The 13,516-nt window shown below is 38.3% G+C and overlaps 1 protein-coding gene across 1 annotated transcript in view; it reads right to left on the bottom strand.

Annotated features, from left to right (window-relative positions):
* The window catches only part of FAT3 (FAT atypical cadherin 3), a 575,495-nt gene that overhangs the window by 110,824 nt on the left and 451,155 nt on the right, over positions 1-13,516 (bottom strand). The window contains exon 8 of the mRNA XM_055283247.2: positions 12,681-12,820. Coding sequence (XP_055139222.1) covers positions 12,681-12,820 — 140 coding nt within the window. The remainder of the gene's footprint in view (positions 1-12,680; positions 12,821-13,516) is intronic.

Genomic DNA, 13,516 nt, shown 5'->3' with positions numbered 1-13,516 from the left:
CTCCAATTTTTGTTCTTAGAAAGAGTGTGCAAGGAAGAGCCTTGTGCCTATTTTAAAAATATTTTTTGCTAGCATATATTCGGATTCTAGAATTGGGATGGTTGGATCGAAGTACAGGTGCTTATATAGTTTTATTATTATATATGTTTCCATATTTCCCCGCTCAAAGGTTTTATCATTTTGCATTCCCATAATAATACATAAGAATGTTTGTTTCTCACAACCTTGCCAACATAATATGCAGTAAGACTTCTAGATTTTTTGCCAATCTGATAGATGAGAAACAGCATTTCAGTATAGTTTTAATTTACCTTTCTCTTATTTTTGAGTGAGGTTGGAGAAACTTTTCATATATTTAAGATCCATTTGCATTTCTTCTTTTGTTAAATTATTTGTATCTCATCTCATTCTTCTATGGGTTAGATGGCCTCTCATTCTTTATTTTTGGAAGTTTGCTGATATAAATTGCAAATATGCTTTCAATTTTGTCATGTATTTTTATTTTGCTTATGGTGTTTTTTTTGCCATGCAAAAGTGAATATATCAATCTTTTTCCTTATTGTTTCTGTATGTTAATTCACAGTTTAGAATATTTTTTGAGCTTTCAGGTTACAAATGAACACATTTATTTTAAAACATGCATTTCTATGTTTTCTTTTCTTTCATTTACATTGTTAATCGAGTTGGAATTTTTCCTGGCATACTGCGATTATTTTCCATATGGCTCTCCATTTATCTCAATGCCACTCTTTAGAAGACCATCACTTCCCACTGATTTCAGAAGCCACCTTTATTGTACTCTATATTTACACATGCAGTTAGCATATTTCTGGATTTTCTATTCTGTTCCATTGGTTTATCTGACTTCTCATGTAACAGTACCAACATGTTTTAATTACAGAGGCTTTTTAGCACATTTTAATGTTTGGAAAGGCTAGGCTCTCTTTTTCTTCTTTCTCATGGTTTGCCTTGCTATTCTCGCTTGTTCTTCTTAATAAACCTGTATAGCACCTGATAGAAACTGGATAGTATTTTTAATTGCAATTATGCTATAAGGACAGGTTAATAAAGGAAAACTGACTTCTTTCTAATGTAGTCTTCCTATCCAAGAATATGGTTTGTATTTTTTCATTTGTTCAATCTACTGTTTAACTTTTCTGGGAACATTTAGTTTTCCTTAAATAGGTTTTGAACACATTTTAAGGTTTATATATGTACTACCCTAAATAGAGTCTTCTTTTCCAATATATATTTCATTGTTTTTTTTTTTTGGTTATATATATGTAGGCTATTGATTTTTGTATGTTAAATTTTTAATCTGTTATTTTCCTGTCACTTATAAAATTTTTCCTTTCAGTCTTTTGAGTTTTTCAGATATATAATTATACTACACACAAACAGAGATAGTTTTACCTTTTTCTTTATGACACAAACTGGTTTATCTTGTCTAATTGTGTTGGCTATTACAGAATGACAGTAAATAGTAGTGAATACAGTGATACCCCTGTCTGATTCCTGACTAATAGAAAAAATCCTCTAGTTATTCTCCATTAAATATTATGATAGTGTTTGGCTGCATTCCAGAACATTATTTACTTTTAAAAATAAAAGCAACCAGATTATGGCTATCTGCATAAATGGCTGCACTATCACTCACTTTGGTACAAATATGCCTTTTTTGAGGGAGAGACAAGCGGTGGTGCTACCACGTCTATGCTGGGATAACTTGCCATTCAGAGTCAGCTGGACATGGGACAAGCTTTGCCCCGTAGTAGTTTGTGGTAGAAAAAGGGTTAAAAAGTGTGCCAGTAAAATTTTAGGTATTGTTCTTATCTCCACGGTATTTGCAGAACCATACTAGATTCTTTGAATGCCAATTCTTTCATTCAGAAAGTTCAAGTTAACCTTAGTCAAGATGCTAAAATATTTGTGTTCAGTTATATTAATCGGAGGAAAAAGCCTTTCCGGCCAGCAAGCCTGCCCTGACCTTCACGAAGTTTCAAAGTTGATGTGCTCTTGAAAAGCTTGCCTCTTTTTGCTTGCTTTGTCTTAAGCCTAATCTACAGTCAGAACAAGTGTTTCTCTGTAAAAGACTTCCTTCTCCTCATTTACTTTTTATTTCCCACAGTCGGGGCCATTTGTGAGCTCCCGAACTAACAAACAAAGCAAAGTAACTCTCAAAGATGTTGTGTTCAAAATGGTAATTGAAATGCCTAAAGAAGTACAATGAAATCAAAGCAGAAGGAAACCTGAATATAGGAAGTCTCTTCAGAGCTGGTTTCAATGCTGCCCACCACAAACACTTTGGGTTTTGCAGGCTCTTCTAAGCTAAGTCTGGGTAGATGCCAAGCTCTGCTTCACAAAGGCTCATGGTATAAAGTGTCCATGGGGCAAGCTGTAGGGTGAAGGCACTGTCTTTTAATTAGAACCAATTAAGTCCTAAATTACTGAAATTCTCTTCTGCCTCTGCTGGCATTTCAAAACTGTATTTAAAACATTCTATAGTTGTGATTTCAAGGGTGAAGCCCCTTGTATTCTCCTCAAGCTTGTAAGTTTTGTTTTTGAATGCACAAGTAGAAAAATCACATCAGCTTGTACTTGTTTTACAGTTTATAAATCTGTATCACATTAATTTCCTAGACTTTATTATTTCTGGTTTACCAGTGGGGTAAATGAGAATTAGAGAAGTTAAAAGATATGCCTAAAGTCCTGATGTCAAGGCCAGACTCAACCCCAGGTATTACAGAACTAATTCTGTATTCACCCCATCCTATCATTTCCGTGTGCATTAACTTACACACACATTAAAGGTAAATGCATGTAACATTTATGCATACAATGTGTACAAATATTATGTACTTTGTTATAGAGAAATCCTAGTTTGCAAAATAGATAACTGATTCCATTCTCTTTTCACAAACATTCATTATGAGGTTATTTTAAATATAAAGATCCCTGGTCCTTTTAAAATTAGAATCTATTTTCGAAAATTGATCTCCTCATAAGTTGTTAAGCCCAGATCTATTACATACAGTAAAATTTTATTATTATTATTTTATGAGACAGGGTTTTCCTCTGTCTCCTAGGCTGGAGCGCAGTGGCACAATGATGGCTCACTCCAGTTTCAGATTCACACCTCAGCCTCCCAAGTAGCTGGGACAATCGGAGTGCACCACCAGGCCCGGCTAATTTTTTGTTTTGTAGAGATGAGTTCTCGCTATGTTACCCAGGCTGGTCTTAAACTCCTGACCTCAAATGATCCTTCCACCTTGGCCTCCCAAACTGTTGGGATTACAGGCATGAGCTGCCACACCTTGCTGTATCCTTTTTTTTTTTAATTAAAAAAGAAAGTCTTATATTTTAAGATTTGGCTTGCTGCCTTATTTTATCTATATACATTTGTAGTTGTTTCAGCATTTTCCTAATCTAAATACACAAGGGAAGTGTAGGCCACTGCCTTTTTTGTTTTTTTTTTTTTTGAGATGCAGTCTTGCTCTGTCACCTAGGCTGGAGTGCAATGGCGTGGTCTTGGCTTACTGCAACCTCTGCCTCCCAAGTTCAAGTGATTCTCTCACCTCAGCCTCCCAAGTAGCTGGGACTACAGGCGCATTCCACCACACCCAGCTAATTTTTGTATTTTTAGTAGAGAAGGGGTTTCACTATGTTGGCCAGGCTGGTCTCGAACTCAAGACCTCGTGATCCACCCACCTTGGCCTCCCAAAGTGTTGGGATTACAGGCGTGAGCCATCACACCCGGTCAGCCACTGCCTTTTTCACTGCCAAGAGGCAGATGACACAAAAGGAGTTGAAAGAAAAACCCTGATGAGGGAGATGCCCTCTGGGAGTCTGTTGTTCTAGGGAATCATAGAGCAACTTTAGCAAAAGTGATTTGTTTCTTCTCTACTTTTAAGTAGGTTCAAGATGAAGGGAAGCCATAAAATAAAGTCCACATCTTCAAGGTAAAAACCTACTTTTTAAGGAAGCAGGCCAATTAGAAACTCCAAACACAGCAGTTAGAGATGACAGAGGAAGAATGAAATCCTCAAACCATTGAAGGTCAAGACTAACCTTAGGAATTCAGGTCACAGCCCTCCCAGCCCCAATACATGCAGGTCATTTGGCAGAAAGACTGGTCAATTTCATTAATTGCTTTTGTGAGGCTTTAGAATTTTGGAGATTATCTGAAAGAGATTTTTTAATCTCAAGTTTGGCTGTGGAGCATACAGATACAAGCTGATTTTCCTATCATTTAAATTTTATTTTAATTAATTTTTGAGACATGGTCTTCGGAGTGTAGTGGTATGATCATGGCTCACTGCAGCCTCGACCTCCCAGGCTCAGGGGATCATCCTGCCATCCAAGTAGCTGGGACTATAGGTGTGTGCCACCATACCTGTCTGGTTTTTTTATTTTTTGTAAATACTGGGCTGGTCTTGAATACCTGGGCTCAAGCAATCCTCTTGCCTTGACCTCCCAAAGTGTTGGGATTATAAGCATGACCCCTGTACCCAGCCTTTTAATATTTTTAGAGACAGGGTCTCAGGGCATGATCATAGCTTACTATAACCTTGAACCTTTGGGCTCAAGTGATCCTTCTGCCTCAGCCACTTGAGTAGCTGAAACTGTAGATGCACGTGACCACCACATCTGGCTAATTAAAAAATTATTATTATTATTATTAGTATTAGTATTGCAGAAATAAGTTCTCACTGTGTTATTCAGGCTAGTATTGAATTCCTGGCCTCAAGTGATCCTCCTGTCTCAGCCTCCCAAAATGTTGGGATTCATGTGTGAGCCACCGTGCCTGGCCTTCCTGTCTTTATAAATCTAAAGGATTACTTGAATAAGAAAAACATTAAAACCACAAAATCACATGAGTCCCTGAATCAAATCAATGTAACTTTTAGATTATAATTTGGACATGGCTGTCTCTGCTGTCTTTCATAAATAACAATAATAGCCATACACGTATTTTACAGCTAATTTTAAGTTGAGAAATAAACATTAATAAAGCCTGTATGTGTCTAGGATATCACAGATTCCAAGAATCTTCTCGTAATAGCTTATTTTGTCTTACAATTTATGAGTCATGTAAAGTTTTATTCTCATTATGCTGAAGAAACTGAGTCTCAGAGTGACTGAACTGCCTTCTGTGGTAACACAGACAGCAATTGGTTAAGTGCTGACTTGAACCTGGGTTGCCTAATTCTGAGTTGGTGCTCCTTTCATTATACCAGATGATTTCAATAATGAGTTAAATTGTGTATTTCATATATATATATAAATGTGTAGGAAATGTTCCTGGACTCGTATATGATTTTGAGAAGAAGCAGGTTTATATCTCTTTACCTATGTATACCTACGCAGGCCACCTGAGCAGTCTGTGCCTCTATTTCTCACTGGAAATGAGTGTAGTGATAACACCTGATTTAAGTATCCCAGAGTTATAGGGAAAATAAGCTTAAGAACGAGCCTTATGGCCGGGCACGGTGGCTCGGTGGGAGGCCAAGGCAGGTGGATCACTTGAGGTCAGGAGTTGGAGACCAGCCTGGCCAACATGCGGGATAATCCCATCTCTACTAAAAATACAAAACTTAGCCGGGTGTGGTGGCATGCACCTATAGTCCCAGCTACTCCAGAGCCTGAGGCAGGAGGGCAGGAGAATTGCTTGAACCTGGGAGGTGGAGGTTGCAGTGAGATGAGATTGTGCCACTGCACTCCAGCCTGGGTGACAGAGTGAGACTCTGTCTCAAAAAAAAAAAAAAAAAAAAAAAAAGAGGCTTATTACTTAAATAATTATTATATAAATACCAGGTATTATATATTACTATGTATTTTCATCCATTAACTCTTTGAAAGAGCCATGTTCTAGTTTCATTTAAACTTGCTCTGATGATGCAGTAACTCAGATTGGTTTGGCAGATGTATGGGGAAAGTTGCTAAAATTCATAATTTCTCATCCTTGGTAATGTGTGTCTCTGGGGCCCAAAAGCCAGTGGGTTGAAGTGAGAGCTATAAGAAGGATGAAGTATTTTGCTCTCTTCTTTGAATGGCTGACTATAAGACATTCTGATAGCCACAGGTGGAATCATGTTCCCCAAACCGCCATCTTAAGAGTGTCTCCTTCATAACTAGTAGGGCCAGGTGAGTTTCTTTTCGTGCATTAGAACAGATATCAAAATTTTATCTTGCTTTAAGAGACAGCATTGTGTAGTGGTTAAGACAGCAGGATCTGGAAAATGGATATAAACCCTGATCTACTCTAGTTATTTAACCTTGTTTGCCTCACTTTCCTTATCTGCATGACAGTAGCACTTTCCTTATCTGCATGACAGTAGCACTGCATGACAGTAGCAGGTTATTTTTCTATTTGTACCATAAAAAGTTACTATAGGCTGGGTGCAGTGCCTCATGCCTATCTATAATCCTAGCACTTTGGGAGGCCGAGGCAGGCAGGTCACTAAAGCCCAAGAGTTCAAGACCAGCTTGGGCAACATGGCAAAAACCCACCTCTACAAAAAATACAAAAATTATTTGAGTGTGGTGGTGCATGCCTATAGTGTCAGCTACTTGGGAGGCTTGAGGTGGGAGGATTGTTTGAGCCCAGGAAGTCCAGGCTACCGTGAGCCGTGATTGTGCCACTGCACTCCAGCCAGGGTGACAGAGTGAGACCCTGTCCTAAAAAGAAAAAAAAAAGTTACCATAAACTTAGAAGCTTAAAACACTGATTATCTCATAGTTGTGTAGGTGAGGACTCAAGGCCGAAATCAAGGGTTGGCATGGATGTGTTCCTTTCTGGAAGCTCTGGGGATGACTGCCCCAAGCTCATTCAGGTTGTTGACCGAATATAGTTCCTTGTGGTTGTAGAACGGAGGCCCCTGGTTTCCCTGCTGGCTGTCAGCTGGGAGTCTCTCTCAACTCCTTAAGGCTGCGTTAATTCCTTGTCATGTTGCTGCTTTCATATTCACATTAGAAATGATGTCTCAGGTCCTTCTCACATTTTGAATCTCTTACTTCTCCTTTTGCTGCCTCTCTTCTTCTGCTAAAGGGCTCAAGTGATTCAACTGGGCCTACCGGGATACTCCAGGATCCTCTCTGTATCCTAAGATTTATACCCTAATCACATCTGCAAAGTCCCATTTGCCATGTACCATAACATATTCACAAATCCAAAGATTAGAATATGAACATCTTCTCGGGGAAGTGAAGGAGAGCTCTGTTGCCTACCACAAATAGCACCTGCTTCACTGATCAACTGTAAGAGTCAAATGATTTTATTTTTGAGGATAAATATATGTAAATACTTGGGTTTTTAAATTTATTTCATGTGTTTCAGTCTGTTATAGTCATTATCCCATTATTCTTTTTGATGTTCATATTATCCCATCTTTGATCGGTGGAAATCCATTTAAGTTTCCTCTTGTCATGCTTTACCATGATTCCAGTAGGCTTTTCTGGCAGGAAAGGATGCCCCAAACCTGAAATTATCCATTTCTATGAGGAATCCTGACTCCTTTCCATGGTAAATGGTATGTAAAGACCACAGTCTGGGCACTATGGGTAGAATTCCTCTTGAAATGGCTTTGTAGTGCTACTTTACGTTTGGATGGATGATAACCTCATCCTCCCAGGCATTTCATTATTCCTGCTCCTTATGGGCCTCTGTTTCCACCTGGATACTCTCTATTCCTCCCTTGCTCATAACAGCCAATGCTCCTTGTGATTCCTCAACTCTTTTCCAACCAGATACAGTACTGATTCCCTCAACCTTTTCATCCCCCTGTGCCAGACACCCTTCAGACATCCTCACTCATCTCTGAACTTCTACGACATTAACATGAGGAACACTTTTGTAATGTTTAAGACTGGTAGTACCCCTTTCTCCCACAGAATCTTCCTATTTTTTTAAAAAAAAATTTATCAAAGAGAGTTAATGTCCTGTCTGCTGTCCAAGGCTTTGGTGGACAGTCTTTCTTAACCCAGAACAATAGTGCTTTGAAACACCATGGATAACAGGCAGCCCAGTGACAGGGCTAGGGAGCCTTCAGAGGACAATGATCCCCCCAGGTGTATGCATATGTTTCCCAGGGAGTGTCAGGGGCTGCATGTTGAAATTTTTAAGTAGAGTTACTGGCTGAAAAAAAAGTGTTAAGGAGTTAGTTTATCTTAACCATTTTTAGATCACATACCCATTTGAACATCTGATGAAAATTATGGACTTTCTCTATAGAAAAACATATACACATGCCAAAATTTATTAACAAGTTCATGGGCTTCAAGCACCTCTTAGGAACTCAAACTGTTTTGGAAGGTTTAAGTTGTTTGTACAATTAGGTCCTGATTTGCACGGGTTTGTTAGAGACAGCAGGATTTGAAGTGGGGCAGAGGTCTGGATAAGAAGGCATCAGGGTACTGGTTTAAAATCACTCCAGTGAACATTAGTCATTCTTTGGTCCAGGGAAATGCTAAATCTGGTGCCAGTTCATGCACTCTCTGCTATCATTCCACAACATTAGTAGTGTAGAGAATGGGTAAGGTTTTAAAACTTGGGATAATTCTGGGGACATGGCAAGCACTAAAAAATGCCAGTTGGTTTTAGGCAAAGAGAAGACTATCAAAGAGCCACCAAAGGCTGCCATCCTGGGATGGCACATGAGGAACTGGGAAAAGCCCACTAAGGTACCTTTGGCCTGGTGTGGCCACATAGCCCTTAACAAATTCTACCTCATGTGCACTGAGAGTGCCTTAAGGCACTGTCTTGCACTTTCCACCCCAGGACAAGTCAGAAAGTATCCAGAACAGTCCTCACTAAAGGACGGGGATGCAGCCACTGGATCTTCCACTTCATCAGAGACAGGGCTCTGATGAAGTAAAAGATCCAACATAGACTCATTTCTCACAGCAACATGTGAGGCAAAGCCCACGTTTGCCTCAGAGAAGCTAACAGGTGATAGGAATAATAATAATAGCAGCAGTAGCTAGTATTAACTGAATTCTTATTACATTTAGACCTCATGCTGATAATGCTGCATTCATAAACTCATGTAATCCTCATAGCAACTCCCAGGTTGTAGGTATTGGCAGCCCCAAACAAGAAGACTAGGGTGCGGAGAAGTTAGGTGGCTTGCTTGAGGTGACTCATCTGTTTCGTGACAGAGTTGAGATTGGGATGCAAAATTACCAGCCACAAAGCCCATGTTGCCAAATACTAACATTGTATTATAAAAAGTATAATAATATCCCCTACAAAATAAAGAACTAGTTTATCCAGAGGCCCTTGTCCATCTTGCTAGGAGGTTTTTGTCAGTGTTGGGATGCTTTATTCTTGCATTTAGTTCATTGGAATCTTTACAACTTGAAACTCACAGGACCTTCTTATGTTTTGTGCTCACACTAAGGAATCTCAGGAAAGAAAAGGATTTTGTCATTAGATATTGTAGCTCTGAGGTACATGAATCCTGAGAGAGTTGGGACAATAGGACAAAACTGAAGGTGAGGTAAGTGTTTTCATGTAGACATGGAATCACTGAGGATCTGATTTATTTGACATTTGTGAAGCCAAGTTCAACATGTTGTTTATAGATGACTTGAAGCCCATGTCATATCATGTTTTATGATTCCAAATGAACAAAGCAGAGAAAAGTTCCCAAAGGAAAACTGAACAGGTGTTTTGGGGCTACAGGACATTTATTTAGTTATATGGTGAAGGTTATCTGTTTGATGGTAGAATCATTAAGTTGCCCAGGGTCATGTACGGGAACATGCTTTCATGGTTTCTAAAAGAAATCCAGAATGCCTTTTATTCCCCAAAATGTCCTTTTGTAAAAGTGTTCTTGACACGGAGGGTGCTGACTAATTCAGAGAAGCACTCCCACCACCACCGCTGGGAAAGCCGTGGTAAATGTGACAGAGGCCTGGATTGGCAGGGGCTGGTGAGGTGGTCAGGCCCTAAGATAGCTCAGTAGACAGAGTAATGACTTCCTGATGGCAATACCAATGACATACAAGTATGTACTTTGGAAACTCTTAGTTCCCACTTCATAAAAAGGTCATGACTCTGGAGACACAGAGTGACTTGAATGATTTTGACAAGAAAATCTCTTGGCACCCTTTATTAACGTCCTTATCTTGGCCCTACCAAAAGTTGCCTCAAAGTTCACCTAATTCTCTAACTCCTTCTAAACAGCCCTGGAGATAAGCCTAACTGTATGCTAGTCACAAATAAAATAAACAAAAACAGGACTCAGAGAGTGTGTACATTCAAAGTCTTGTAATACATGTTTCCATATTAACTTGAAAAAAATGAGTACGTGTCAGTCACCTGGATTTAAAACTCTGAATCACTATGACCTTAGTACTTAGCATCTAGAACTGCTCCTAGCCCAATGGTATGAACTCTAAAGATATTTGTGGAACAAATGCTGTTAAATGATTTCTCATCTAGTTCTAATACAATTCTAAAGTAAAAGTATCATTGATAATTTTTGTTGTTGTTAACATGAATCAGTTTTGTGCTTTGGAGATCCAGCATATCTGCTGCATAGACTCTGCTGAATATGTATCGACTATTCATTCACTTGTTCTAAAAATATTCAGTTTTTAAAATATCCATAATGGTATTCTGGGCACACGGAATACCATTTAATTCAACTGGTATGAAACTCTGGAGAAAAGTCTGGAAATAAATATGGTTTCATGCTTTATTTGTATTTTACTCAAATATGTCTTATGTTTTTAAGTGGCACTAAAAAGGCAAGGTTGAATATGCTAAGACAAGGCTAATTTTTAAAACTTAAATTCACATTTAAAATGAATTAACACTTAAGACAGCAATACAGCAGGTGGGTTGTTTTGTATTAGTCTTTGGGGGCACGCTTTTGGACTGTGTGGTTTTCGTAACACCTCAGCCATGGGTTCTTTCCATGTGTCTATATGTTAGCCTTGAAAATACCCTGAAACAGTATGGTTTTCGACAGGGTGACCATATAATTTATTGTCCCAAATGGGGTAATTTTGAGAGTTAATGGGGTCCTCGACCCTGGCTGCATGTCAGAATCACATAGGATTTCTGTGGCTGTATTTATTGAATTTCATATTTTAGAAAACTAATTTTGGTTTATTTTTACATTCCACATTCTTTGCATTTCATTTTGCTGATCAATGAACAATATATTACTTTTATATAACAATTATGAATAGTCAGTTAAGGGAAGGAGAATAATTATGCCAATGCCACAGACATAAATGGGACTCTTTAAGGCAAACAGAGTCATATGATCATCCTAGTTACTGGGAAAGGACACAGGTTGGAGGATCAGAAATTGTCTCACATTGGCTGCCATATTATATGCAAGTCACTTCCCCTTTCTAAGGTTTCAGTTTATTCAAATGAAAAGTAAAGGAGTTGTACTAAAGTGAACCCTATTGTTTTCTTCAAATTCTACCATTCTATGATTATAAATGGATTCAAAGGAAAGAGTTGCATTATATTTTTCAAATAGTCTCAAACTAAGAGGCAGCTGGCTAGGCAAACACATGAAATATTCATCCTCTCTCCTTTTTAAAACAACATAGTTGCAAATGCTCACATCATATTTAAGATGAATCAAGACTTGCTTGCTTCAGGGTTGGCAAAAATTTCATTTTCACCACCTGAAGCATTGTGTTCAGAAAGATTCTAAGGACACATCTGGGCTCAGCAGAAAAATGGGCCTTGATGAATTAGTGATGCCTTCTGGGGTTAGGGGAACCTCAGAGCGCAGCAGGGACTAAGAGAGGGGTTACAGCATATGCATATGTGCCAGCTCTCTGCCATAACTGGCCTAGGTGTCTGGTGCTAAAAAATAAGACAAAAAACTCTTCTCATATTTAGTACAAGTCTGCCTCATATTGTTATCTAACATTGTACTAGTCTCAGAAAGATGTACTGAGCCACATGAGAAGCCCAAATATTTTCTTTTCCTCCTGCTTTCAATGCCCTTTCACATGTGCTCAGTTTGCAAAGTATAAGGAGTGGTCCTCGACCCTGGCTGCATGTCAGAATCACATAGGATTTCTGTGGCTGGGGTCCAGCCACGGGTGTTTTTAACCTCTCCCCACAACCAGGGGATTCTACTATACAGACAGCAAGGATAAAGAGGCTAGAATGGCAGAAGAGAGTCAGGACACCTAGATCCCGGTACTTTTTCTTTACTAAGGCTGTGTGACCTTGGATACATCACTTAGCTTACCTAAGTCTATAAATGAATTTGGACTCTTAGGTATTCTTTAGCTATAACTTTCTGTGACTAAAAAAAATGAGGAGGTAAAGAATAACATGGTGTGTTAACTCAAGCAATATAGATGTCCTCCTCTTTGTAAATTCAAGGAAAGTTGACTTTATTGTCAAACAGATAAATCTACAGTAGATGATCAGGAAACAAACATGCATCACTTTTCCATGCATGATCAATTACAACTTCTTGAAAGCAGCAGCTAAGTCCTATGATATCATGTATAGAATCCCTTTTCTCACTTGTTCTTGAAAATGATTTTTTTAATCTTCTAAAATCTAGTGTTTTTTAAACACTAGAAGACCATGGACATAATTTACTACTTCCATTACATTTTTTTCATTGCTTGCACCCCTGACTTTGGCAGCTCTTTCAGCATTCCTGCTATTCAGTAATTTAACATCTCACCTGAGTAACAGCAACATTTGTCCCATCGGTGACTTCCACACTCATATTATAGATGGACCTCTGCTCTGCGTCCAAAGGTTTTGCGATGACAATTGTCCCAACACCCTTCTCTGCATCAAAAGCGCTGTCAAAATTCCCCCCTGATGATTTCACAGAAACATGAAATTAGCAAATCTGATAACTTATTACATGTATTATATCATGTATCTTTAATGGGAGCTCTTATACAGAAATTTTTTTTGACAGGCATCCCTATGGCTCAATTTTGTACATCTTAAATGGGACTTCTTTATTTCTAACTTGATTCATAGTTCAAAACACAGCCTCTACAATGCATAACAAATGTCACGAGAAAGGAATGTAGTGCAAAGAAAAACCTCAGCAGTAATGTTAGAGTAGTGAAGCATAAACTGACTCCATTAAATATTTAGAAACCTAAAGGCCCTTCAACCTCTTGTGGCTTCTGTGTTAGAAATTTGTAGATCTTTTTGTTTTTTCCAAAGTAGATTAAATTCCAAGTAAATAAATAGTCCAATTATTATTAATAGAATGAGTAGACATTTAAAATCTCTTCCAGGATTGATGGTAAACATTTGGCTGCTAGAATTCAGATTTCTTTAATTAAATGTCAGAAATAAAATTATGAATTCTAAACAGTAAAAAAAAGCAAAAAAAATTTCATATTAAAAATTCTATATCTGCAAGCTGGGATATTTATAGAAATACTTATTTTGCCATCTTGGTAGTGTAAATTAATTTTCTCCTAAAAAGGCAGAAAGCCTAGGGAGAGTCACAAAATAAAATTGGGAAAGAAGTAGAAGAAAACATCAGCTTAT

This window comes from Symphalangus syndactylus, chromosome 6 (assembly GCF_028878055.3).
Source record: "Symphalangus syndactylus isolate Jambi chromosome 6, NHGRI_mSymSyn1-v2.1_pri, whole genome shotgun sequence".
NCBI lineage: Eukaryota > Metazoa > Chordata > Mammalia > Primates > Hylobatidae > Symphalangus > Symphalangus syndactylus.
Note: the sequence above shows the minus strand (reverse complement) of the source record. Positions and strands in the feature narration are given on the sequence as shown.